This window comes from Halichoeres trimaculatus, unplaced genomic scaffold (genome assembly GCF_033239565.1).
Source record: "Halichoeres trimaculatus isolate MK-OKI-2021-1 unplaced genomic scaffold, fHalTri1.1 fHalTri1_scaffold_5, whole genome shotgun sequence".
In the NCBI taxonomy this organism is placed as follows: domain Eukaryota; kingdom Metazoa; phylum Chordata; class Actinopteri; order Labriformes; family Labridae; genus Halichoeres; species Halichoeres trimaculatus.
In genome coordinates, this window is record NW_027437183.1 from 21,369,437 (window position 1) to 21,397,405 (window position 27,969).

Genomic DNA, 27,969 nt, shown 5'->3' on the forward strand with positions numbered 1-27,969 from the left:
AGTGAGCCTTCACAGAATTCAGGGACGCAACTCTTTGAACCCTTTCAGAGATAAACATCAAACCGGTCCCAGAGCAAAGAAAACATCCAACAGATTTCATGTGAAGCCCCTGAAGACATTTTGAGCCTTTCCCCCTCTTTCATCCATCTAGATAATGCTCTTTATTTCATTTCATGGCTTGGAGTAGGCGTAAATCAGAGAAAATGGGAGTGGGGCAGAGAAGAATGAAGGAAAGAAAGAAAGTGTGTTGCAAAACAGAACAATAATATTTACAGTAGTAAAAATAAACATTGTCTGCATAGTTGTTGTTGCTGCTCTGGTTCAGACATTAACAGAGATATGTTGTATCTCTGTTAGCTGTCTGGGCTCAACCGGAGGAACAATGGGATAAAAAGTGAACAGAAGGTTTCAGGGTCTCTCTGCTTGTGACAACAGATTCGTTGTGAGGGTAGGCTGGTAATGCCTGGCACCGAGGTCTTTGCTGTGGCCTGTCATACCCCCTCTATGCTCAGCCAACAGTCATGGATATTTTATTTAATGGTTCAGAGTGCCCTCTGGTGGCAAGGACCTGAATCACTGCTTCTTCTTTTCTGAATTGTGCATCCATTTCTGTTTTGTTTGTAGATGAAATAATTTAATGAAATAATTAAAATAATAATAATAGTAATTATAATAATTTAATAACCCCTGCCTCCCACCAGGTGTGATAGGCTACAGCCCTACCCAGTGAAAGACAATTAACGTATAGATGTATGAGTGGATGGTTGGGTCATTTTAATCATTATGATGAATCATTTCAACAGGCAATTAAAGTGTGAAAGATGTTCATGTTAACTAGACAGGGACAGTTTTATGCTGCCAAGATGCATCATGGGAGTTGTAGGGTCCAAAGAAGATGGCACACTACAGACTCTACTAACCAAAAGTAAAGATATTTATTAAAAGGTGCTTCAGTTTTGTGTTGTTTTGAGAAAAAAGAACATAATTTAAGTTTCATATCATTTACAATTAAAAAATGGAAACTTTTTCAAGACCAAGACTGTCAGCAGAAAGGAGTACAAAGTTACAGGCACTAACAAGCAGGAAAAGTATGATAAACAAGAATTCAAATTTCTGATAAAAGATCAACTAAGTGTAGGGATTAGGTACTTTGTAGGTACCGACAGAATTCTGTCAAAAGTACCGTGTATCGATTCATGTAAAACCAAAAGGTACCATGTTTAGGTACCTAAATGCATCCTTGTGATTGTGAGGGAGTGGAAGAGTAGGTGATTTTCCATGCTGGACATGAACACAGCATTGCAAGGTTATATATTGAAGAATAAATATGTTAAATTGAATTTTTTTAATTTTTCATTATTAAAAAAATTGATATTTTTTACCACATAAACACAAAAAAGTACCAAAACTTTGTACCGTTGAGTACCAGTACCGATTGCCAGGTACCGGGCATCGGTACCGTATCATTTCAAATGTGAAAGGTACCCATCCCTAACTAAGTGTCAGTTATGTAATCAGGTTAACAAAAAACAACAACGTGAAGGATCAATAAACTTCACATGTAGTACCAAGTCATAAAATATGTTATCCCTAGATGTTTCTAAGAAACATTAACTGGTATATTAATCTGCTAATAGGGGACTTTGCAGCAATAGGCAAGTTACAAGTGGCAAGACCATACTTCTAGACTCCTGTAAGAGAGCCATCCACTTCAACCATGTTCAGGTTAGAAAGAGAGATAGAGGAAGATACAGGGGGAAAGTGAGACAGATGAGGTTTGAAAACTGGTGTTTGGGTAATGATGATGATGATGGTGAGACTGCATTAGCTGTAGCAGCTGGAGTCTGACAAATCCCCAGCAGGAGGCCGTCTACAGGTGCAATCCACAGGCACCAACAAGACAAGAGCTCAGGGACTTTCAGAGAGATATACGATCAGTAACTTTGATACGGCATTATGATTTTTAATTTAGTAACAGACAGATAGTGGAGCGGGGGGAACAGGAGCTCAGTGTGTCGCTCACCCCCAGCAGTCTGAGCTGGTCCAGACCTGATCCAAAAAGTTTTAAGTCTACTCTTTAGAGTAGACAGTGTATGCCTCCTGGACCCTGACTGGTGCATTAATCCAAAGGAGAACAGCCTGATAACTGAAGGTTTGACCTCCCATATTACTTTGAGAGGCAGGCTTGCATGCTGGGAGCTCAGTGATCTGGAGGGATCACTGGGCACAGTGAGCCCTTTGAGTTTTAATGATGCATAAGCATTAAGTGCTTTGTGTGGGATGAAGGACTTTGACTTTTATTCTAGATTTTAAAAGGAGCCAGAGTAGAGATTTTTGTGTGTATGGTTTTTTTTGCTGGGGTGGTGTGTTTGTATGCATGAAAGGTGCTGTACAAAACTGTACAGGATGTAAACGTGTTAAAATTATGAGTATATAGTAAATAGAGAGGAATCTTTTGCTACACTGATGGAAATGAGCAAGAAAGGTTTCTTTTTCTTTAAGTGTGTTTCTTGGAGAATGTCTCAGCCAGAAACTGCCAGGACATAAAACACCTCCCACACAAACACAACCTCTAACACATGCATACACACATTTCTCCCTGCATCCTCTCTCTGATTCCTCCTCAGCCACTCTCATGCAGCAGCAGCCTGACATGAATTCACACCTGATAAGGCTCTGCAGGACATGGCTGTTTAATCTCCCATCAGCACCAACGTGAACCTTTACTCCTGCACCTCCTCACCCCTCTCACCGCCTCCCTCTCTCCCTCCCTTGTTTTAAGCTTTTCTGCTTGTGCGTTAGTCAATAATTCATTGTCAGCGTCGCAGCCTACAGGTCCTTGTGCAGAGAAAGCAGCTCTGCTCGTCATTCCTGCAGTGTGCGCTCTGGCAGCCGCTCCTGAGAGGGAGGGAGAGACGGAGAGAGATCGCACGGACCCATAGAAGCTGCAGAGCACACACACCCATCGAGGACACACAGGACTACCCTCACTCCCCCTCCCCTCCTTTCTCTCTCATGCTGTCTCCTCCAACTCTGTGCTCAGCGTTATCAGAGCTGCTGTGGTTGTAGGCAGGCTGACCATCGCCTCCAAACAAGCCACTTTTCTTCACAGGAGTAACTTTAAGGAGCCGAAGGATGCTGGACCTCAGTCAGAGATGGGTGAGCCTGACTTGCTTGTCGCTCCTGTGTCTGTGTCTCTGCCTGCCGAGGGAAACAAACGCCAGGAGAGCCCCCAAGATCCCTCGCTGCCCTGCAACCTGCTCCTGCACCAAAGACAGTGCCTTCTGCGTGGACACCAAGGCCATCCCCAAGAGCTTCCCCCCTGGAATCATCTCTCTGTGAGTCCAATGTTTGTGTCTGTCTGCATCTTTTCCCAACCTGTGCAGGTCCCAGCAGTACGCTGGCTGGTACAGATGGCTACATCACTGATGTCACCCTCCATTATGTAATGATGCTTGAGTCCATGTCTGTCCTGTGATCACCTAGAAGTGAGGACCGGTAGGTTTGGGACTGATCTTTGATTAACAAAATAAGTCAACATTTTCAGAGAGATGCAACAGCGAGCAGTACAGGAAGGAAAGAGGTATGATGTGCTGTAACTTGTAACATTTGTTGAACTTAAGTGAGGGAGCACAGCAGTATAATCCTGTCCAGCTCCAGGGAGGAACACTAACAATAGATTCACTATCTCACTGCAGGAGATCTGCTCCTTCCCTAAAAGATTCAAACCCAAAGACGATAAAAAGATCAGTTTAATCCAAGGAGCACAAAGGATGGGATATCTGGGAAGGTCATGTGATGAAGAGAGGGCTCTTTTCTGTCCCACGTTGGATTAAATTTTGAGTTCAAACAGTCAAGGGAATAACAGAGCACAGGCTGGCCGAGGTGCCCTCATTTTATAAAAGACAAGAAAGGAAGAAGAAACTTGTGTGTCCTACTTTTTAAGATGTAGCCACCCCTGGTAGTATATTTAATCTGCAAGGACGGCCACGTCTTCAGAGAGGACGGCCCTCAGTAGAAGTAAAAATGACTCCAAGGTGTTGTGAATAAGACATGAAACACATGACGTCACGAGTTCATCTGCTGATAACTGACGCTGTTTTCTGTCTGAACAGGACGATGGTGAACGCAGCCTTCACTACAATCCCAGAGGGAGCTTTCTCACACCTTCACCTGCTGCAGTTCCTGTGAGTACCCCCACCAAGAATATATTTATACAAGTTTCAAACCTCTCAAACTCCCAGGCCTCCCTCAAAGACAGACTCACAGAAGGGCCTTCACAGATATACAGACACAACACTTCATGTTTTCTCAGCCGATGCTGCAGACGTCTTTTGTTTTGCAGTGACCTCAGCTCCTTGAAATGAATGGTTATTGAAAGCAGTGGTGACATAGCAGTAATAAGAGTAGAGCGTCTCTGTATCAGTGTCATAGCCAATCACTGACTCCCTTCAGTTCAGCTCTGACAGACAAAGAGACGTTTATCTGCTCAGATGCAATAATGAGTGTGTGCTCATGTGCAAGTGAGTGTTTGTTTGTGTGCATGGAGATCAGTGTTTTTATTTTTTACTGAGCTCTGAATTCAAAATTTAGTCAAGCTAATTTAAAAAGAGTTATAAAATCTTCTAATAGATAAAGAGACATTTATTCTTGTTATTCAATAACATATTTATCATGTCGAATAAGACACCAACACTTGCTAAGTCTCTTTTTGTTGCAGTGCATGGGTTTGGGCTGTTAGAATGTAGCTCTCTAGTCTAAGTTGATGCTTTTTCCTCTTTGCAGGTTATTGAACTCCAACACGTTCACCATGATTGCTGATGATGCCTTTGCTGGTCTGTCTCACCTGCAGTACCTGTAAGTGTCCCACCTGAACTTCAGCTGCTGATATTTGTTGTCTTGAGGTGCTTGTCTCTGTTTCTCATTTACTGTTCATATATTACACTTAAGTCTATTCACTTTTTGTTTGCGGCGCAGTTCAAAGAGTTGGACATCCCTTTTACACTCTATTTCTCCATCATAAATGGAAAATCCTGACCAGTAGAAAGCACCCTACATCTGAGGAGGTTCAGTCTTACAGCCTTATTTGGTCTGGTCTGACCAGAAGCTTATGAGGGCTAAAAGTGTAAAACAGTTCTATATCGCTTAAAGCTCCTGGTTATGAAACAGACAGAAAATGTCAGTGCTCTCTCTTTTATGACCTCAAGAATCAACTGACAGACCTACAGGTACTGTGTGTGTATATGGTAATGTTCAGGCACATCTATTGATCTGGTTATTGAAACACTCCCAGGCTCACCTCCATAGGTCAATCAATTAACCAATTAACCCATCAATCATTTAATCAAGCTTTATTTATAGGGCACCTTTTGTACAAAGCAAATGTAATTTAAAGTGTTTCAAAATGATTGAAAAGAAGGAAAAAAGCTAAACAATGTGAAAACTAGGTACATATAAAAAAATGTAAAAAGATTCTGACATCCTTTAGGAGGTTTCAGGAGACTAACGCACACCAACAGCAATTTAATATACATGCTTTAACTATCAAAGGTAAAGAGGAAAAAGGAACTTGTTAAAATTTATTAATTTACATCCAATTAGATTAAATAAGATAGACATGCAACCAAATATACATCCGATCTTACTTCTGTGCAGATGTGAAAAGCTCCTTCGAAGTCAACAAAAGCCAAACGGTTCTGTTCTGTCACTAAATACTACGTACTGCACCTTTACTTTAAAACTTTAAGAGCTTGTTTGCAAGGGAATAAGTAACAGATGAGAGAAAAACTTTTTTTTTTTAACATTTTAACACCAAATTGATCCAGAGTTCTTCACACAAGCTTTAATTTAGCAGGTCTCTTTGATCACTTTTAAACTTTATAGTCTACAGAAAGGGATGTAACATTAACCATTCTGTTTCTATGGTTTATCTGAAGCAGTATCCAACATAAAGCTGTGAAGAACTTCTGGGTCGACAGATTTTGGCAAACAAACTGGTACCTTTTAAACCTTTTTGCTGATTTTAAACCATACACATGTAAGAAGTGTTTTTTAAAACCAACATAAAATCCTGACTCTGCTTTCTCCAAGCTGATCAATCATTTAAAGACAAGACCGGAAGGTGCTGCACACTTGAGCGTTTCTGGAAAGTGCTGCTTAAGATTTTGTCTGACACCTGCCTCTGAAAGCAGAGGCAAACATTACAGATGAGTACAAGGATACAGCTAATCTTTACGCTGATGGTTTTAGCTTGTATAAACCCTTCAGTATTAATTCCAGACTGTGTCATAACCAGCTAAATGCTCCTCACAGGGGCTTTAAGCTAAATTTATAGCAGATTTTCTACTCTGCACTTTCTATTTCCTGCCTCTGTTTGCTTTAGTGAGTGATTAGTGATAAGAAGGCCTAAGAGGTAAATCTGAGCAGGTTTTTTTATGTTACGTGATAGAAAAATCTGACTGGAGGCGATGCTGTAAAATTAAAGGATTGGACCCTGCAGTATGGCAAAGAGCACCAGGAGGAAAAACTGAGAATAAATCCTGGTCTGACAGCGAGCATACTGCCTCTGTAGTGTGATAAAGCTAAATGTGTCTCTCTGTGAATTGATGGCCTTTAGAAAGTATTAGCTGATGACTTGGGGTGTGCAGCTCTCGGTGATGCTCGCTGTGTGGCTCTTGGCTGCAGCCCAGCCATCGGGCCTCACTGCATCACTGCCACTACCATCGCTACCCGCTGTGCATGCTAATAGAGTCATGTTTTCATATTCAGACACCTCCACTGTCTGCACGTGATGGATGCCCTCGGTTATCAGTCGAGGAATATGCAGACAGGACAGGATCAAATGACGCTGACATGTGTAAAACTTGCTGCACTCAGTGTCTTATTTTCAGCACAGTATTATCAAAGACAGGAAATTAGATTTTACCATTAAGCCACTTTACTTGGCACGTGTTTCCCTGAAGGATTGGTTGCACACGTTAAGTAATTCACAACATGCGTTGTCCCTTCTTTTCCTTCTTTTGTTTCCTTACCTTTTCCTTGGTAACCTGCCAGGTGCACACTGAGCAGGTACTGAAATAACTCCTGCTTGTAGTCATGTTCCTATCCAGCACTGACAGCACATCCTCCCTGATAAAACAAGGGGGACATTATATAATCCAGGTTGTATTTCATGGTTGTCATTACTGTGTGACATCTGAGTGGTTTGTTCTCTTTTTGCAGGTTTGTGGAGAATAATGACATCCAGGCTCTGTCAAAGTACACCTTCAGAGGACTCAAATCCCTGACTCACCTGTAAGTGCTCTGCTCAACTGAAAAGATGGGGAAGCTGTGTGTACTAGAACTTACTGTGCACAAAAGATGTTTGCAGAAAATAAGTGAACGACTTTTCTTGTTTTTTTAGGTCTCTTTCAAACAACAACCTGCAGCATCTGCCCAGAGATCTCTTCAAACACCTCGACATCCTCACAGATTTGTAAGTGTTTATTTGCTAACGCCCAAGTTGTATCTTGATATCCCAGGGTTTATGACCCCACGATCTGTCACAACAGCACTCTGCTTTAAGTTCCCCAAGGGTTCAATAAAGTGTCATACTCCTCCACAAAACTGTCCTGCTCTGCTGTCACATTTGTCAGTGGTTTTCTACTCAGAAGGTTTGGAGGATTTATTTTACAGTTACCAAGACATGGATTTATGTTCTGTCTTCCTCAGGGACCTGCGGGGAAACTCTTTCCGCTGTGACTGTAAAATCAAATGGTTAGTGGACTGGATGGAGAAGACCAACACTTCTGTTCCTGCAATCTACTGTGCCAGCCCATTTGAATTCCAGGGACGCAGAATCCACGACCTCGCACCGCGGGACTTCAACTGCATCAGTGCAGGTTTTACCTTTTCTCTTCTGGAACATTTAGCTTTTAGTGTTATCACTGCAGAACTCTGTGAACAGTAAGCATTTGAACTTTTTCCATCCACAGATTTTGCTGTCTATGAGACCTTCCCTTTCCACTCTGTGTCTGTGGAGTCCTACGAGTTCAGTGGGGATCAGTTTGTGGCCTTCGCTCAGCCTGATTCAGGGTTCTGCACCCTCTATGTGTGGGATCATGTCGAGATGGTCTTCAGGAAGTTTCATAACATAACCTGTGAGCTGCTGTCGATAACTTCATCAATATAGTTCTCCCATATGTTTTAAAATTTATTTTGACGGCTTCTTCCCTGTTTGCAGCTCGCTCTGCTGTGTACTGCAAACCAGTGGTGATAGCTAACAGTCTTTACATGGTTGTAGCTCAGCTGTTTGGTGGATCCCATATTTACAAGTAAGGGTTTCAATTTATGACTATCAATTTTCTCTCTCACATTATGAGATATCTTGACTTTTTTCATGTTTCTAGATTCTGCAGATCATGAGCACCGCTCATCATACAGACTGAAAACATGAGAGAGGAAGTAGCTTTACTTTGCTACAAGAGCAACATCTACCCAACTTAACTTCTTATTTCTAAAGCATGCGACATACAGGAATTTATTTGAATTTGTTTAGTCAGATTATTTTTGGTTTCCGGTAATTTTCCAGAATCTATCTTCTCCCCACCAAAAAATACCTCGCTCAAGCTTTCTCCTTCCTTATAGCGACATACTACATTAAAGGTAGTGTCTGTGAGAATTTTCATTAATTCTTAGTAAACACAACATCCAAACTGGGCTCCTCCTCTTTGGTTCAGGGCCAGCAGCAGCACACACCCGCAGCCCCGACTGTGACAAAGTGAACACACTCACTAGCACAGCACCACCTACATCGCATTTTGCATGGTAGAGACTCGAGAGCCGTGCACCGGTCTTGGTGTGTTAGCACAAGCTAATCGCTGGGTTATTGGAATCATAACAACCAGTGTCGCTCTTTGTCTCGGGTTGCTTTCCAAGAGCCCGAAAGCGAGTGAAAGTCGAGCCAAGCTTCACTCTCCTTAAACAAAAAGGTTTATTTGTTTGGCGTTTTGTTTCACTTTGGTTGTTTTTTTTTCTCCATGCTACGTCCACTGTCGTAACTGTTCAGGATAGCTTCTTTCACTCGCTATTATCAACACACAAAGTCACTTGCACACAGGGCGGGCTGTGATTGGCTAAAGTAACCACACCTACTCTCTGCCCAGAAATGCCCTGACACAACCAAAACGTCAACCTCCAGGCAGAGGAGGGGGCTGAGGCAGACACAGATACTAACACACATGTATAGAGGCCTGTAGGAGACAACTTAGCAAGATTATTCTTGCAAAATTTTAAATTTGAATTTTAAATAAAATCCTGCAGAAACCCTTCCTTTGCGTCAATCAACTCATTGCTGCCATAAGCACGTCTAGTAACAGTTATTTTCTAAGAAATGAAACAGGCATGTTCTCCAGAATGATGACCCTTCCTTTAAATGTGAAATAGCTTATTGGAAAACTACAACTCCCTTTGTGTTATCACAGGTGGGAGGAGGACCCACAGCGCTTCGTAAAGATCCAAGACATCGACACCACCCGTGTGAGGAAGCCTAACTTCGTGGACACCTTTCAGATAGATGGAGAGTGGTACTTTGTGGTAGCCGACAGCTCCAAGGCAGGCTCCACCAGCATTTATCGCTGGAACAGCAATGGCTTCTACTCCCACCAGTCCCTCCATCCCTGGCACCGTGACACCCATGTGGAGTTTCTGGATGTTGGGGGAAAGCCTCATCTGATCCTCTCCAGTGCCTCTCAGCCACCTGTGGTTTACCAGTGGAACCGAAACCAGAGGCAGTTTGCTTTCTTTTCCCAGATTACAGAGCTGGCAGACGTGCAGATGGTGAAGCATTTCTGGGTGAGGAAAGTTCTCTACCTTTGCCTCACCCGCTTCATCGGGGACTCAAAGATCCTCCGCTGGGAGGGGCAGCGTTTTGTGGAGATCCAGACTCTTCCCTCTCGAGGATCAATGGCGGTGCATCCTTTCACAGTGGGACTGCGGCAGTACCTCATCCTAGGCAGTGATTTCTCCTTCTCCAGAGTTTACCTGTGGGATGACCTCACTCAGCGCTTTCAGCCCTTCCAGGAGCTCAACATGAGAGCCCCACGGGCGTTCAGCCTGGTATCTGTCGACAACAAGGACATCCTGCTGGCTGCCAGCTTCAAAGGAAACACCCTGGCCTACCAGCACCTGGTGGTGGATCTCAGTGCCAAGTAGACATGTTACATCCAGAGAAGAAGGTGTTTCTGAGTTTATTTCAACATGTGCCAAATAAATGAAGACTGTCAAATGTAAAGCCATGTAACAGGGAGCTGCTGTGTCACCACTGTTTGAAGAAAGGCAACTAATTAACTGATTAATCTATTTTTATGCACTATCCTGTAACATTTGAATGAAATGATGTGATGATACACAACTTAAGCAAAATGCCAACACAAGTGTCTTGTCACTGCCGCATCACTGCTTCTGTTCTGCAGAACATGTATCTAGGCCAATATTTTTGAAAGCATTATATTGTATATTGAGCTCTATTAATGAAAAAAAATGATGTGCATGTCTACTGAATTATTCACTGGATGGGACAGGATATTGGACCTAACTGACTAATAATACGGAGGTTTGTAATTTGCACATTTTAATCTATTTGAGTAGAATATTGCATGTCATGCTAAATATGATAGAACTGTGTGAACCAAGCAATATTACAATATTTATCACTGCAATACTTTAAATTCTTGGCTATGCTAATCTTTATAACCTTAATATATTTAATTCTGTATTGGGTTTCATTGATAAATCTGTAATCTACAGTAAAATCATGGGATAGAAGCTGATGTGAGACCAGAGAAAATTAAGGAAGTTGTTTGTTTGTTTTTTAGTTAATTTATTCAAGACCCAGAATCTGATTTTGTAATACTTAAATTTTACCTAACTACACGACTTTGGAGTTTATATTCGTCAATTATTAAAGTTTTATATTATAAAATGTACTTTACTGATGCAAAAATAATGTACATGTGCATTTACCTTTTTGTTTACCTAACAAAAATAGACAGACAATTAACTTTAAAACTAAAGGACATGAGGTAAATGAGAGATTTGTTGGCTGCAGCATAATTTGAGAATTGTTTCTGTTACCCTATTTTGGAGGCATTACTTAAATGAGAGGATTATTTTTTGCCTTGTTCAAGATTGGAGAATGTAAGGTTACAGTAAGTTCTAATCCTGTCTTGTGTTCCTAATTAAATGAGGTCACAAAATGTATCTGCTTATTACTGTATATATTTGCACAAGGAAAGTCTGATGGGAAGGGGAGATGATTAAATTGAATATATGCCCCCTAAAAAGTCCTGGGTTTTTTTTTTTTTTTTTTTTTGTATTTCTGTGATGCAAATTATTTGTCACTGAACCACTTTAACCTCTAAAACTAACTGAAATGCATAAATAAAAATGTGACTGCATTGTATCTGTTCTGAAATAACACATTTTCTTCTTAATATTTACAACAGGAGAGGATTTTTTGGTGTTCAGTGATGTTTGAGATGTAGAAAAAGCAATGACAATCTGTGCCCAATGGACATATATAATTAATTCAACAAAGTATCTCATACTTACAGTTTGTTCTCATGTACAGCGAACTCTGAAGATTTTGGCTCCACTGTCAGGAAGCTACCACATGGTTTATCTTTTTATTTTTTCGGTGGATATATGTAGTCTCATAAGCAAGAACTCATACTAGGCTTCTTCATGTGTGAGTCCTGTAAAGGAATTGTGCATTTTCTTGCGCATTAATGCAAAAAATCGACGCTTTCTTGATGTTCTTGAGCAGACAACAGGGTATTGTTCCGGGTACGCTTGCTTTGTGTTTCCAGCCTGAGCGCGCAGTCGGGGTGGAGGCAGTTGCTGCTTCAGAAAGCTATCGCCGCCTTTTCGGAGTGTTCTGGGATACAAATCGCGCGACTACGTGTTGTTGTTGATATCTGAGACGATAGCTCGTGTTAGCAGAATCATGGTAAAGTGAGGTTTCGCTTTAGCGGCTGGCAGATATGTGGGCCACTCCTCTGATTTCTCCGTTGGCAGGTGATAACTCAGCTTAAATGCTACTTTACGGGAAGGGTTGATTTTGTTTTGGGTTAAAGTGAGGCAGGGGACAGTTATAGGTGGCTGAGCTAACGATAACTTTGCTCTAACCGAGCTAACGTTAGCTTGTTTGAACCTAGAGGAGAACCAACCTAACAGACAGGAGTTGGTAAAGCTGGTGAAGCTTTCGTTTGAACTTTTGAGTAGTTGTTACCAACTCCACGGAAATGTCTCTCACACCTGAATGGGACGACGACGAGCGGATGAATTTCATGTTCTCCGACTTCAAGGAGAACCGAGAAGTCAACACCACAGACTGGGACAGTAAGATGGGCTTCTGGACTGCTCTGATCATAAAGTGCTGCAGGGACCGAGGCTCCGTGTGTGTCAGCCTTCAGGAGCTGAACAAGATCTTCAGGAGGAAAGAGAAGTCCCCGCTGGGCTTGAGGACAGTCATCCAGTCTATGGCAGGGTAAGAGCTGTTGTTCATCTGTCTCTGCTGTCTGCTGTTGTCAGTGTGGTTACATCTTCTGTTTTCATCTTGTGCCAGATGTGGGAAGATCCAGAGGGAGTCAGAGTTTGCTGCTAACGTGGACTGTGGCTGGCTGTCCTGGGGTGTCGGCCTGCTGCTGGTGAAGCCTTTGAAATGGACCTTCTCAGCGTTTCTGGGAGGCAGCCGGGTGCCTTTGGATGAATCATATGTCATCATTGAATTAGTAAAGGTTTGTAAAATCCAAAGTATCACCATTTCGGTCAAAGAGACTGCAATGAAATGTAGACATGGCAATTTTAACTCTCTGCTTTACAATTCTAAACATGTAAATGTTTCTTTTTTTAAATACAAAGATTTTTACCCCTTAGTTTTCATTACAAGAGATGTACAACACTGTGGTGCATGGTAACTGATATATTAAAAAGATGTGAACCTGAATAGAAAGGCTAAGCTTAGTTTTACTTTCACTCTCTTTGAAATTGAAACCAGATACCTAACATGTTAAAGTTTAGGTTGTAAGATAGTAAAGCTCCTGTAATGAGATTATTGTAGTTTTATTAGACTGAAATTGATTAATGCCACTTAATGACTTACAAAAGCAAACAAGGCTGACAAAAGTAGTCTTTAAACCTAGTAACCACTATTGTGATTGGGGAACACAAACAGCCTTTGATAACAAGGTCCACAGCAAATATTTACTGTGTTTGTGTGTGTGTGTGTGTGTGTGTGTGTGTGTGTGTGTGTGTGTGTGTGTGTGTGTGTGTGTGTGTGTGTGTGTGTGTGATTAACTAATAAAGGATCAGATGTTTCATCACATCACGCACCCATAGCACGTACAAAAAAAAGATCATTTAAGACACTAGAGCAGTGGTTTTCAAAGTGTAGGACAGTAAACCTCCCTTTAGAGAATGTGAAGTCACAGAAACCTCCTCTCCTTTGACCATTTATTTTGAACACTCAGTTCTCTCATGGTTTCCAACATTTTAGTTGAAATTAGATGAATTAAGTTCAGTTCCTATTTGCGCATTTATTATAATGACTACACATATTTCAAATGTAAAAATAAGATGAGATGACAGCACTTGAACCAGCAAAGAAAACAATGGCATAATAAAACATTTGCATGTAATTGTCATGGATGCCGTAGGAGAGAGGAATAAGGTAAGGTACAGTAGACACCTTTATTCGTCCCACAACAGGGAAATGAACCTTGTAACAGCACCAAATATGAAAGTATAAAGTAAAAAAAATACAGTAAGAACATGTCACAATTTTTTTCAACAGAATGAGCTTGCAGACAAAATATGACTGAAAAAGATCCTTTTAATTATTTCTGCAGCTGCAAAACACAAACCATGCAGTAAATGCAAAATTTAAAACGCGCACACACACACACACACATACACACACACACACACACACGCACGCACACACACACACACACACACACACACACAAACATGTTAATATATTTAAATGTATAAAAACTACATTTACATATACATACTACTCATATTTTTTAAAACATAAAGAGAATCCCCTTTCTAATTCTCTGAGGTAGGTTAAACTGTACAAAACAAAGTCTGTCCTTTTCTTTAAAGTGCAAGTGAAATAATATCTTATCTTAAACAACAAAAATAAATTAAAATAAGGACTTTCAAAACAAATCTCGCATGAAAATAACAACATGTATAATACAAATAAACCAAATCTCTTCAAATAAATAATCTCAAGTTTGCATGTGTTCTGAGTCTAAGATTTACATGGAGGGCTACATCCCTACTTTTTACCTTTAAGTTATGCTTAACAAATAAATATATATGAACAGATACACATATCAGGGATGTAACAATGCATCAAAAGACAGTTAAAAAAACGATACAAACCAGTGACGGTTTAAATCGGCTGAGATAAAAAAAAATAGACTGATGCCCTATTTAAACATCAGAGGGCTGTTTTTCCTTAAAAAAAAACATGTAAATCCTAAACTCAGAACACATACAAACCTGAAATTAACTAGGACAGAGCTGGCCTTCTTTAATGGTCTGTTCAGTCCTCTCTTCTTATTCTTGTCCATCAACAGCAGGTGAAATCCTTCTTAGCTCCATTACATTCCCCAAAACGATGAATAGGACAGGCTGATGTTGTCTCTTCTTAGCTCTCACTACAGCACCAACATGTCATACTAGCCTCCTTCAACTCAGTACGTGGGAAAACAAAGACAGAAAGCATGTGAAATCACCATAAATGTGTTTATAACTACAAATAACCTTTCTTCTGTTTTTCATTATTATTATTATTATTATTTTTGTCTTTTTTGTCCAAATGTCAACCTTTCTCTTTTATTCAGGCTTTGGACCGGCAAAAGTGACCCAAAAGAGACACACACATGTGCTATTTATTTGCATGCATTCACCTGCTCTGACTGCAGCTGGGAGAGACTGATGCAAAGGGAAGTGAGGAAGACTGTGTGTGATTTGGATAGGGGAGGGGCCCACGGCAGCACCAACTGCTCGTTACTTTGGTTGCTAGAGGTTCCTGAAAAGTCACAAAATATAACAACAAAGTCGCTAAGTTAGCATCACTGTTCATGCCTCTTCATGCGCCTCCTCTGGAGCTTTTTGGCACCCTCAGGCCAGGTGCAGCTCACACTTTGAAAACCACTGCACTAGAGGCACCACATTGACCTCATGATGCGCTAAAAGCTGTGCAAAAGAAAGTCTCTCACAGGAGCTTTAAATGTGCTGTTTCTCATTTACTAGGAGAAAGCTGCAGAGTTACTCAGGGCGTACAGGAGCAGTGAATTTGCAAGCAGCCCCATCGTGTCCTTTCAAGAGCTCTGCACTCTGTCCTCTAAAGTGTGTGCTGATGAAAGCACCCTGTGCATGGCTCTCCTGCAGCTCCAGAGGGACAAACAAGTAACAGTTTCATTGCACGAAGGCGAGAAGGTATAGTGGCTAAGACCACCTCACACTATGGTCATTAATTGTCGCTGTAGGTGTATTGCTGAAGTAACAGATAAGGAAGACCCACTTGATGTTTTATGTTTTTGTAACTTCATTTCAGATTGTGAAGTTCTGCCAGACCAGTCAGGATCGTGTTTCCCCGGTCAGTGATGTTGATATCGGCATCTACCAGCTGCAGCGCAGTGAGAAGCTGCTGGGGGAGCGGGTGGAGAAGATGGGCCTCGAGGCTGACAAGTACAGAAATTCAATTATAACCTCAAAACATAGATAGAAAATAACTACTGTAGTTTTGTGATGTATAAATAGTCTCCAGTCTGTGTGTGCCTCTGGTTAATTGAGTTAGATTTGGATAAATGCGGATTGTGTCTTGCATGCTACTCTCAGCTTTAATGTATGAATTTGTGTTTGTCATTGGATGAATTTGTGTACAGTACTCTGAGTGGTTGTAAGTCTAGAAAGTAGCTTAATGAGTGAAGTCCATTTACCATCAGTGGTGAAGCTTTTGTGTTTTCTAAGTGCAGGTGTAAAGAGGAAGCACGTCTCCTGCTTCGCGAAGGAAAGAAATCCCAGGTACTTTGAATGTTTTACCACAAAAACACATTCCTTGAGAGGTTTAGCACTGTGTTTGATGGTAATATTCACTGTTTGTACGGCAGGCTCTGAGGTGTCTTAGAGGCCGTAAGAGGGTAGAAAAGAGAGCTGACAAGTTGTTCGCCCAGCTGGAGTCCATCAGAGGAATCCTGGACAGAATAGCTCAATCACAGACTGATAAAATGGTATAAACACAAACACCCCATCCAAGCCACTTCCTTTAACACAGTTATTTAGTGTATTTTAAATGTATGTACTGATGATGTATTGCAGGTTATGCAGGCGTATCAGACTGGAGTGGCCGCACTGAGACTCTCTCTCAAGGATGTGACAGTGGAACGTGCTGAAAACCTTGTAGATCAAATACAAGAGGTATCAGCTTAGTACTCACTTATTTGAACTTTTCTATGATGGTGTTTTAACTGGTTCCTAATCTTTGGCATCTTAATTCACCTTCTCTTTAATTTCACCAGTTGTGTGACACTCAAGATGAGGTGAATCAAACCATTTCAAACGTGAGCGGTGCAGGTATGTACAAACTATTAGTGCCACTTTTAAATATGTCACGCACGCAAATGCTGATTAGATCTTAATCTGTTCTGTCTTTGGTAGATGAAGACATGGATGAGTTGGAGGATGAACTGAAATCTTTGTTGGATGAGTCAAAGACAGATTCCATCTGTGATTTTCCTGAAGTTCCAACAAAGAAGCTGCCCTCAGGGGAGGCAGGGCTCACAGGTAAAGACCTGCTGAGCTCTCTGCCTGCTGTTCCTTTCACACCCCTGGATATCATTGATAAGCAGCTGGAAGATGAGTTGAATCGGTTAACACTTTCTGATTCAGGTTTGCACTCTCAGGTTTTCCTTTGTCTCTATCAAACTGTTATATGACTATTACAGAGTAACACAGTCACCTCTCTTTCTAGGCTTTGAACCCAGAAAAATTGCATCACCTGCCAGGAGACTCGAGCCGGCACAGTGAAAGCACAAGCAAAGAACGGCAAGTTTCAAGCCCTGTATCAACATATCAAACTCTCCGAATAAGTTTCTGTGAGTCAGATCTCACAGAAACTAATAATAAAGCACTAAACAGAAACCTAAGACTGCGATATTATTTTGGTATCAGTGTCAGGATAAACAAGAAGCACTTTCCTTCATAATATGAAAAAAAACATATATCTTTACTGTGGAGGCCTGCCTATGAATCCTCTGGGATTTTTTATTTGTTAATCAGTTTGAAAACCTTCAGATCTCGTTGCCATAAAGAGCTGATGGGACTATATTTAGAAGATCTGACGATTTAAGAACATGCTCGATGGTAAACCAGGATCTTATGTGTGTTTGTTTGTGGTATTGACAGCGGGGGAGAAAAGTGTATTTGTGGTTTCAGTGTTCATGTTGTTTAATGTCCTGTATAGTGTGGCCTTTTGAATTATAAAAACAAAAGTTTAAGATAATTATGCCAAATGAATAAATGAATTGATCAAAGATCTTAGCAGAACTACATATTTAGTTTAGAGCAACATACTGTATGTGTGAAGACGTAAAAGTCTATTTTAAGTGGGTTTAACCAAATGTGTTTCTCAAAATAAAATTTATTTTAATCAAACAATCATCTTTAGTGGTTTGTATGTGTCATATCTCCAGTTTTTTGTCTTTCTTAAGAGTCTGTTTCCAACTTTTTATCTTAAACCAACTTTGTATTTTATTCCTTGGTTATTCCAGAAATATCAACGTACCTCAAACATTGCTTTGAATCCTGACATGCCACCTAAACCCGGTGAATGTCTCTTAATGCTCAAAGAATAATGAATTTCTGGTACTTACAAAGCTAAAATCCAGACATTTCCTGATGTGTAAGTAACCAGTGGTTGATAGAAGCTAATGTTTTGTAGCCTTTCTGTTCAGGATGAACTGTTTAAGTATTTCTACCATATGTATAGAAGGGATTTTTTTTTCTCCAAAATAACTTCACTACTAAAGCTGTTCTGTTACATGTTTTATTCAGGTGTTTCCACCAGGGGTCACTGTGAGTTGAACCAAAACTTTAACTGATGCACTCTACAAGTAAATAGTGTTGCAAGGGGAATTATGTGAAAAATATGAATACATAAAGCAGATACAGCATAGAGGATAGACTGTAAACTTTAAGTGAGATATATGCAGGAGAAATACAGAGGTTGAGGCAAAGTATCTTCAAATGAATTACATGTCCAATAGCTATGTATTCTATTCAAACTGTGCTTTCTGATGTAAAGAAGAATTGATGTGTTTGAATTTGCCAAATCTGCCACAGGGATCGAGAAACAACTCTTACTGCAAGATCTGCATAGGGTATTTAACACATATTTCCCCAAAGTTGTTTCATTGTAGTCAATGTATGTTTTTATGTTGCCTTAATCTGAGCTTGGATACAACCAGTTTATTAAACCTGTTCCAGGTTCTAGTGGGCTCGCAGGAGAAGTGTTTAAATGTGACTCTTCAGTAAAGCGCTTTATTGTTCTGTTGGCATGGATACCGGTGGTATGTCCTGTTTCCCCTTTAACTTCCATTAATCAGGTTTTACTGTGACTCAGTGAGGACATCTAGTGGCCAGCTGTTTACTGTTTGTCGGAGCAGCCTCAATTGAGCCAGTTTGATATGAAGATGTCACAGTGAGACACCTATATTTAGTTATCATCGCACTGAATGGTTACTGGTGCATGCAGTCCACCTCCTCTCTCCTTCATACTGAGCTGTGAAATACACTTTCAGAGAACACTTGACCCTGAGCTCATCCAGTGGCCCTCTCAGTGCTCACAGGATTACACTTTCATGTATAATGTCACTGACCTTGTTATGCCCTCATATAAAAAGCTAATTACACCATCAGTTATAGGACTCAAGTAGACACTTGGGTTTTCATTAAAGCTGAACATGATGGGAATCACATGATTGGATCTAAAACAATCCCAGCTATCAAACCAACTGCAATGCTACAGTTTGTCGAGTGAAATATAAATGTGTACAGTAGCTCCACAGGATTATGTCCCATTAGCTGATTATAATCCATTTTATAACCCATAGGTCCAAACAAAAATAAAACAAGCACCCAAACCAAAAAGCATTGCTTTATTGAATTGATTTACACATACTTCAAGGACAAGTGGTATAACTGTGAAAAGCAGGTTATTAAGTGATTATAACTACAGTCATGTTGTTGGTGGCTACTGTCAATATCTGAGGTGCTGTTGTGTACTCTGTTAAACAATAAATTAAAAAAGAATTCCTTACAAATGTGCAGCCTTTATAAAGTACAGTTAGTGATATCACAAAATCCTATGACAGCAGTCTTTTTTAAAAATGCCCTTGTATCACAAATAACATCAACACATCCTTTTAAGCCAAAACGAAATGATCTCATAGGCCTTCAGTGTCTCGCTCTTCAACACACACACCCTGTACTCACTCTCACAGACACACACACACTCACATACAAGCTTTCATCTTGCTCACCATCGTTTATACTGCATTTATACATGTGCACCACTGCTGCATTAGCCAGTCATAAAAAGGTGAAGTTACAACTCTTTCACCTTTCACCAGCAAATTTAATTGCACATTTTGCAGCTCAGACCGACAGTAACGGTAGCCTACGGTTATTATACTGATATGACAATATGATATGAGACATGGAGAGTATGAGTTTAACAATATCAGTTCTACCTTACACAGCTGCAGATATCTTGTTATATAGTTTGTTGATATGTCCAGATTATTGTTGAAGATGGAGGGGAGAGAGAGTAATAAATGGTAACTATCAGCCATGACTACACTACACAGCTTGTGTTTGAACGGGTGGAGCAGGCACTGATGCAGATATTTGGCTGAGGGTTTGTAATTTGCACCACATGAGACAGAGTGATGTGAGGGACTAAGCAAAGAGTCGAGATGTGTATAATACAAGATCTCATTAGGTGGTGGATAAGAAACATTTGGCATGCTTTGTACTTGTCCCTTTTAAGTATGTTAAGAAAAACAAGTCTTAATGGGATACCATAAACAGATGATACTTTAGTTTTTTTCATATTGCAGTGTTGCGTACAAAGCAGGCTACACAGTGGATCAGGCTCCGTCCTGCTCTTGCAGTGTTGTGTGTTTACAGTAGATGTGTGTGCGTTTATGTGCATGTTAGCATTGCAGCGCTAAACTGTCCTGTCAGCCCCTGAGCGCTTCCGCACCACCTTCTCCTCACTGACCTGGTCCACTGCCAGCGTCTCCAGCTCGGCCTGCGGTGGAGCCAGAGGAGGGGTGCCGTGTGAGATACGGTGTGCCACGCCCACATGAGCCCTGTACTGGCGGTCCCGAGCAGGGCTGTGACGGGGGCTGGCCGCAGCACCCAGAGAAGCTACAGGAGGGCGCTCAGAGGCAATAGGGGGGATAACAGCGGGGCGTTCTCGCACGACTTGTGGTTCAGGAGAGTCTCTCCCAGCCTGCAGGAAAGGTGTGGGGTCAGGCATGGCTTCCACTGTCTCCCGCAGAACAAGCCGCCGACCATCTGGGCCGAGCCGGTACACCTCTGTTAACTCTGGGTGAAGAGGCTGAGAGAGACTCTTCTTCATGCGACGTCGAGGGGTTTCAGGCTGCCTGTCCTTTGCAGGGGGAGGAGTGGGCTTGTATGATGTCACTGGACTGACATTAGGGCTGGCCTCGGAGGAGCTGCCAGCCAACAGCTTTTTCTTAGTGGCGTGCAGCTGGGAGGTCAGGTACGCAATGGTGCTCGCTCGCTGCTCCAGCTCCCCAGACAACACGGCCAGTTTGTGGCTTTTCATCTTGAGCTCCTCCAAATACTTCTTCTCCCTCTCCTTGATGGTGTTCTCCAGAACAGAGATCATGGCGTTCTTCTGCTCGAGGTCTCTAAGCAGCTCTGTGTTCTCCTCCTCCTTCTTCTTCAGCTGGGCCTCCAGCTCCTCACACCTCCTTTGCAGCTCTTTGCATCGGACCTCGCCGCTGTCTGCATGCACAACATACAACTTGTTAAAACTCAAGTGAACACAAGAAATACACGCTCTGGGACACACACACAACCTCAGACCAGACCAGTCATTAGTACATTAAGTGCAGACACTGAATATGGAGAGTCTGCCAGCTGACAGAGACAGTTTGATCCTATGGAGACTCATCTACAGGAGACGGAGAGCTCCAGTTTCACATTACAGCTCAGTTAGACAGAGAGCACAGCCCTGCTCTGACCTTCATCACTACTGACACCACCTGCCCAGCCACGCCCTGTTACAGCGTACACCGCCCTGTTTATGTATGTTGCAAAAACAACACAGATTTATACAACACTGGTCTACTGTACTAACAATATATAGTATTTCACAGTTTTGCAAAAAAGGTGTAAACATTTATGTTAGCTATTAAACATTTCCCTGACTAAGTGTCTGTCAGTACGTTGGGGAGGGGCTGCTTAGACAGATGACAGTTGTTTTCATTTCATCTGGTGAATTTTCAACCCAGTTGGAGCAGCTGAGCCCGGCTGCCCTAAGCAGGATGCAGGCTGTGCATTAGCGCTGTCACAGATAATCTGATTTCCTGCACTCCAATCTCTGAGATGTCCCACACTAACATGATAGAGCTTCTAACTGGAGGTCCTAACAGCACTGGTCAGATCTGGGCCACACAAAGCCTAGCATAACGCGATCCTGGTGAGCTGCAACCCTTTCACTAACACACATTCGTGTGAACATCCACAGCCTGTAAGTCCATTAGACTGTAAGCAGGCTGCCAGAGGCCTCTCTGACTGTACTGAGCTGTACGTGAAGCCAGTACAAAGACAGCAGAGGTGGGTCTGAATCAGACCACTGTTGTGGCTCCATATCACGGCCATGGTAACGTTGGGGGAGGGGGAACTGACCATGAGCCGTGGGATCTCTAATGAACAGCAGGGAGTCCCACAATGCAATTCTTCCAGGGTGGGAATGTGTGTTACCAGGAGACAGAAAGAGCCCTCCGCTCTCAGAGCTGTCCACAGATTTACAGCCTTAACTTTGGGAAAGTTTGACTTTTCTGCTGCTCTGTGCACTTTAACTGAGGTTTTACCACAATGTATATCACCATCAAAGCAGGTGGGAGATATAAAACTCTCTACATACATCCTCAATCAATCTAACAGTTGATGTTTTACTTTAACTCAGGTTGTAGATCACTGCTTCTCCATGAAACTGCAGACATCTCTCTTTCTCTAACAAAACCACCACAGAAAATGATGAGACAAATTTTTTCATTATCATTGCTGATGCTATCATATGACTCCATACGTTAGACATCAGTGTCAAAACAGACATGTTTGTGTGTGTGCTGCACAGTACCAAGGCGGCTCACCTGAGGGATCAGAGCTTCTCACAGTGAGCTCATAAGTCAGGTCTGTAAAAAGAAAAAAAAAGAAGAAGAAGAGGGTTTATTACATGTCCTCATCACATGATGTTGCAACAGTGCAGCTGTTAAACAGCATGATCCTCGCATGGACCAACCAGCAGAGGTGAATGTCAGTGCTTACCATATGGCAGCGCATACATTTAACAGGATTAGAGAGAGTTCCACGTCAGCTTCAGTGATAGGTTAGTCAAGGCTATGTGAAATCAGGGCTCAAGTGTTGCTGTCCTGTTTTGCTGGGTCACCATATCAAAGCATACATATGAGTACTGCCCCACGCAGCTATTGACGTGGGTGTATCTAGTGATGCTTTGGTGAATTTTCAAGAACTTATCTTGACCCTCTAAATCGTTAAACGTTGGCACCACAGCAACGTTTTTCATTTAAAGCCCGAGGAACAATTTAAACCTTGGTATGACTTCAAAAGTAGTGATGGGATCATTATTGGTGATTCAAGCATTTTGTGTTTTATGTTGTTTACAAGAAGTAGGGCTGGACAATAGATCAGATTTTAATTGTGATTTCAATTTTGCCATTTGACAATCATAAAAACAATATAATCGAAGAAAAACAATTAATATGCCACACAGTGTAGATGTATGCAAGTTCCTGTGCTTCAAAGCTCTTCTGTGTTCCATGTGCAGCCACAGCGAGTGTGTGTGACTTATGTGTATCAATAATACTGTATGTGCCACTTGCTGGTTCTTTTAAGTTGTACTTAAATCAGTAATGAAGCTTTTGAATAAATGAATAATTGTGTATATTAATTGTGATTTCAATATCACTTAAAATAATCTGGATTCTTATTTTTACCATAATCGCCCAGCCCTAACAAGAAGGCTGCGTGTTCTCATTGGACATTTGTTTCCTCGACGTGCTGTTTCTTGCTGTTTAAGAGAAGAGAAAGGGCTGCTCATGCTCACCTGTGCATTGCTGTTGTAACCTGCGGATCTCTGCGTGGAGCCCCTTCAGCGTGTTGGCATGGTCTTGCTGGAGGAAGAGCAGATTTTTTTGTGCGCTGTGCAGCTGGTTTTCCAGTGTAACATTTGCAGATGCCATGGCTGATTATGTTCACAGACCCGCACCAGCCTTTGCAACCTTCAGACACAGAAAAGATGAGGGGAAAAAGAGGGAAGGAGAAAAGAACAAAGAAAACATCAGGTTTTGCTTTGTCTGCCAACTATAGCTGAGACAATCCAACTCATTAGATAGTGCAGAATCATGATGCATGAAATAGTTATACCAAAAAAAATGTTTGAAATAGAGACGTACCAAAAAACTTGTGAAACTTGCACCACTATTGGAAAGAGCCTCACGATACATATCACAATATGGAATGTATTATGATACCACAGTATCACAATATATCACGATAACACAATATTTAGATATATTGCAATATTCTACACAGTTAACTATTTAGATGTTTTTGAAATACTGAAAGTCAAATGCAGCGTTACTCACAAACACTTAACTTGAAAACATAAAGTGCAATTGTATAAAGTGAAATCAGACGTGTGACATTTAATGTTTCAAAGAAATTATTGGATTGAAGATGAGGTCTGGTTGGTATAACTGATAAATGTAGATTGGTGTAACCAGTGTTTCTCATGAAAAATCTTAGATTGCATAAAAAGTTTCTATGAATATGATTTTATCAGGCTACTGTGCTGAGAAAAATGAAACTGGAAATGATTTCAAATCAAATGACCCAAAATAGAGAGAAAACATTGATTTCTACAGCATACTGACTTGCTCAGTACAACAAAAATCCATGTTATAAAGTTCAGAAATTAAATATTTTTAAATGTGCTTTGAGATGATATTCATTACACAATCTAAGGACAACATAGAGCGGAGTAGCTCTTTGGCACCATCTATCACAGTGGAGGTGTGGAAAATATATTTTACTTCTGATGGAACTATTTTTTTTTTTTTTTTTCAAAAATATTGAAGAATATTGCTATTGTTTTGGAGGTTTAAGTCTTGTGATAACTTGCTGTATCAATATTTTTTGTGACATCTCTAGTATATGTTGACAGAGGACAAAGAGGATCCACAGCTATGAATTCACACAGTCGGTGGGCAGGCGATCATCATTAATAAGGCCAGGTCAATGCTGTGATGTGACTGTAGCAGGGAAAGGCAAGGCGCTCCATAAATAGGCACACTCCACTTTGCTTGCTGTAATAAGCGACCAATCTCTGAAATGAAGCGATCGATTGAGAGCCTGAGATTGAGGAGTGTACGCCTTAAAAAGTCAGACATCAGATGAAGGTAACACTAACCTAATACACACTAATCTCATCTAGACTGGAGGATGTAATTTTATAAAGAAAAACAATGGAAATACTCTCCTACCACTCCTTCAGGACAGAGGAAATAAAATAAAACACGCGATACTGAGAGGGAAGTAAATCTTAAAATATGTAGTTTGTCTGAGACACTGCAGCTCATCAGCTCTTCACTTGGTACAGAATTTTAAAAAAAGACACCTCTCCCTCATCTGAGAATATCTTTCCAGTGTTCATACTATCGTCAAAATCAAAGCTCAACATCTTAATTGAAACTTTATCCTACCTACAATTAATACAATTTTTGTGTTGTGTTTTTATTATTGTTTTTTTTCCAGAATGTCAAAGAACAACTGAAAAAAGAGACTCTCAATGACAAAAACACCTATAGCTGAATGGTGAGCTTAATTTGGTTAGTCAGGTGGTTTGAATGCACCATGTCTGATTTCAAAAAGAAATTAAGCATAAAAAAAAATAAATAAATAAATAAAAATCAAATATTTGTACTCTCGCAGCAACACTGGGTGTGGCATGGAGGCCATGCATGGCTCTTCCTTGGTTCACTTGTGCCTTGCCCCACCTCCTCCTCCCTTCCTCCCCCCTCCCTGATGTCCTTGTCTTCAGAGCCAGAGGCAGAGAAACAATCACTCAGCTCCAACATCTCCACCCTCTGCCAGACAACTGTGCTGTGCTGAGAGTTGAGAGCACATTGATCCCTGCAACAGCCCTCCTGAGTGCAGAGAAAGCCTCTCCCTGCATACATAAGTGTGCTTCAATAAAACATCCCTCAGCCTCTCGCTCTTACATCATCAGCTCACTTACATTAATAATACATCCTGTGACACCTCGCAGGACACACTCCACCGCCTCAGTAGTTGTCTATAAGAGTTTTTGTCATCGCTAGCTCAGGAAAAGACAGGAGAAGGAAACCAAAACAAAGACTTGATATCACAAGTGGAGCTAGCAGTGTGTCATAAAGGCTGAGGAGGTAATCTATTATTGATGAGTAATGTGGAGTCCTTCCGGGAAACCCTGCACTCCAAGCATATCTCTCATCCCAACCTGGAATAGCTTTCCATTTACAAAGACATGACCTCAGCCAACTTCAATACATGGCTCATGCCATGGCATGAAGGCGACAGTGGTACAAAGGCGTGAAGGCCTTCATTGTATCCTAGAGAAGCAAAGTTTACCTTTCTTTGTTCAGTGACACAGTAGGGGGTAAATGCAAATAACTGCGTCTGTTTAAAAAAAAACTGACTTTTTTTTTTTTTTGTAAGAGACTCATATGTGGACTTTCTTCTCCAGATAAACAAACCAGCATTTCCTCATACAGAGAACATAAATAATCAATGAACTGCAGCAGCATGAAACATTAGCTAGTAGCTTCCATCCTTAGCCACAAGCCTTGGCTGTGAGGAAGCTGTTCCTTTGAATACACATCCCCATTATTCATGTTCAGTTTTAAAAAGTGACCTTTTGTTTTCTTCATCCTTTAAGCGGTATACTAGTATTGTGGCATAAAGAAACCAGACAAAGTATTTTGTCTCCACATATGTTTATGTTTGATAAAACTTAAACAGCTTCCTCTGCAACAATAGTTATAATGGAATTCAGCAAAGAGATTATCATATATTCATATATCTTTTTTTTGTGTTTTTTTTTTTTAATTTATCATAGGTAAACTCGTGCAACCTTTACGAATCCCATGTACTGTTTGATTAAGACAAACACTACGTTTGTGAATGAACGCTTAGTACTTATCCACGATTCTTTCTATTTCAGCACCTGCATTGCGGACAGCACCCCAAACCCCCAGTTAACATTAAACCGCCGCTGCTCCTGACTGCCAGAGGATCATCACCTGACAAAAACGCTAAAGTCAAGCTTCAAACAACGTTATCATCTAGCACCAGACCTGGCTATCATTATCAATCACAACATTAGCTGTCGCCAACCCGGGACTGGCGAGTTGTACTTCTCTCTTCGCCTGTTTTACGACCTGATGTGCTGTTGGATGCCATCACTGTATTACGTCCGGTCATCACAAAGGCTGTCCTTGCAGCTAATGTTATGTACTCCAGGGAGGAGCTGTCCAGTTTCAGAAACCGCAAACATGCTAGCTACGTGCTATTTTCTGTTGAATGGAGAATACGTCAAACCAAACCCCATACACAATCCCACACAGAAATAAAAGCCTGCTTCACACCTACAGAAATATACCAACTGTAAACAAAAGCATTGTTTCTGGCACTGGAGAGGTGTTCTGGTAAATACGGCTTGTGCTAAATCTCTCGATTAGTCTTTGTTTTAATTAAATCCTAGGTTAAGTAAAGAAAATGGACATATAATCTGCCTCCTTCCCTTTAAATAGCAGTTATGTATATATCTGACAATACAACGGCCGACTGAAAGTCACTATTTAATGAATGACAATTAAGTCAGTGTGCTTGAATGAACGCAGCATTAAGAGTGAAAGATACGCTATATTCAGAAACAAATGTAATTAAAAGGTTACATGTCATTCAGCCTAACCGTCTCTCCATACAGTGAAAATACGCATGAGGCTCTGATTGTGCTAACCTAGCTGTAGAGCTAACGAGGCTAGCAGCAGCAGCACATTATCTGACAGAGGGCTTACCTTCTGGGTAATAATAAACGTCCGTCGAATATCTTGTGAAAGGTTGTATTTCGTCGTTGGGTAAACCAGCCTCACCGGCTAAGTGCGTTCAGCCTTGCGGGGCATGTCGGTGATGCTGTCAGGGGGCTCGCCTTGGTCGGGTGAGAGGGGAGGGTGGCTGTGTCAGTTTCCGATCATCTCCCTGAGCTACTAGACAAAATAAAGCGATGCATTGTGGGAAGGCAGAGGAAATCATATCCACCCTAAAGGCATTTGATCACTTTTATCTCCTAATTTCAGTTTACAATGGCGGTCTGAATGACAAACTTATTTGAAAATTTAACATACGTCACATGTGTGTTTTTTTCCCCCCTGGAATATGATAAAATGTTGAAGTAACGGTTGACAGAGACGCGCTTCGGTTTTTGTCACCAGCGTCATCACCATAGCAACAGAGTCTGTCACCTGTTCTGCAGTGATGCATTCACGCCATCTAGTGATAGCACCGGAAAAGAGCATTACCGCAACAACAGAG

The 27,969-nt window shown here is 41.2% G+C and overlaps 3 protein-coding genes across 4 annotated transcripts; 2 read left to right on the forward strand and 1 right to left on the reverse strand.

The window, feature by feature from the left end:
• The first annotated feature begins 2,650 nt into the window (after positions 1 to 2,650).
• On the forward strand, positions 2,651 to 11,346 carry lgi3 (leucine-rich repeat LGI family, member 3). The gene is made up of 9 exons (XM_074671135.1): positions 2,651 to 3,338; positions 4,116 to 4,187; positions 4,786 to 4,857; positions 7,222 to 7,293; positions 7,403 to 7,474; positions 7,711 to 7,880; positions 7,974 to 8,138; positions 8,222 to 8,312; positions 9,462 to 11,346. Exons 1-9 carry the CDS (start codon positions 3,136 to 3,138, stop codon positions 10,189 to 10,191), a joined length of 1,647 nt encoding a protein of 548 aa, XP_074527236.1. The 5' UTR covers positions 2,651 to 3,135; the 3' UTR covers positions 10,192 to 11,346.
• A 574-nt stretch (positions 11,347 to 11,920) lies between these two features.
• Positions 11,921 to 17,685, forward strand: chmp7 (charged multivesicular body protein 7). Of its 2 annotated transcripts, none has more exons than XM_074669305.1 (10): positions 11,921 to 12,526; positions 12,605 to 12,776; positions 15,310 to 15,495; positions 15,614 to 15,747; positions 16,035 to 16,083; positions 16,170 to 16,289; positions 16,378 to 16,476; positions 16,578 to 16,632; positions 16,717 to 16,947; positions 17,030 to 17,685. In XM_074669305.1, exons 1-10 carry the CDS (start codon positions 12,282 to 12,284, stop codon positions 17,083 to 17,085), a joined length of 1,347 nt encoding a protein of 448 aa, XP_074525406.1. In that variant the 5' UTR covers positions 11,921 to 12,281; the 3' UTR covers positions 17,086 to 17,685. The 2 variants fall into 2 exon arrangements, with proteins under 2 accessions (XP_074525406.1, XP_074525407.1); XM_074669306.1 differs by having other exon boundaries at positions 16,717 to 16,842.
• Positions 17,686 to 19,212: 1,527 nt separating this feature from the next.
• Positions 19,213 to 27,769, reverse strand: ccdc92 (coiled-coil domain containing 92). Its single transcript, XM_074669378.1, has 4 exons — positions 27,456 to 27,769; positions 23,444 to 23,618; positions 22,470 to 22,511; positions 19,213 to 21,096 (listed from the first exon to the last, which is right to left on the reverse strand). The coding sequence occupies exons 2-4, from the start codon at positions 23,577 to 23,579 to the stop codon at positions 20,288 to 20,290; spliced, it is 987 nt and encodes a 328-aa protein (XP_074525479.1). The 5' UTR covers positions 23,580 to 23,618; positions 27,456 to 27,769; the 3' UTR covers positions 19,213 to 20,287.
• Between the last annotated feature and the right edge of the window lie 200 nt (positions 27,770 to 27,969).

Bases quoted from the DNA above. Each gene is read 5' to 3' on its own strand.
- lgi3 (XM_074671135.1), top strand. From the start codon at position 3,136: ATGCTGGACCTCAGTCAGAGATGGGTGAGCCTGACTTGCTTGTCGCTC. The intron at 4,188-4,785 runs GTGAGTACCCCC...TCCTCTTTGCAG, and splicing joins CTTCACCTGCTGCAGTTCCT to GTTATTGAACTCCAACACGT. The intron at 4,858-7,221 runs GTAAGTGTCCCA...CTCTTTTTGCAG, and splicing joins CTGTCTCACCTGCAGTACCT to GTTTGTGGAGAATAATGACA.
- chmp7 (XM_074669305.1), top strand. From the start codon at position 12,282: ATGTCTCTCACACCTGAATGGGACGACGACGAGCGGATGAATTTCATG. The intron at 16,290-16,377 runs GTATAAACACAA...GATGTATTGCAG, and splicing joins AATCACAGACTGATAAAATG to GTTATGCAGGCGTATCAGAC. The intron at 16,477-16,577 runs GTATCAGCTTAG...TAATTTCACCAG, and splicing joins TTGTAGATCAAATACAAGAG to TTGTGTGACACTCAAGATGA.
- ccdc92 (XM_074669378.1), bottom strand. From the start codon at position 23,579: ATGGCATCTGCAAATGTTACACTGGAAAACCAGCTGCACAGCGCACAA. The intron at 22,512-23,443 runs GTGAGCATGAGC...TTCTTTTTACAG, and splicing joins GTTACAACAGCAATGCACAG to ACCTGACTTATGAGCTCACT. The intron at 21,097-22,469 runs GTGAGCCGCCTT...TTGTGCATGCAG, and splicing joins GAGAAGCTCTGATCCCTCAG to ACAGCGGCGAGGTCCGATGC.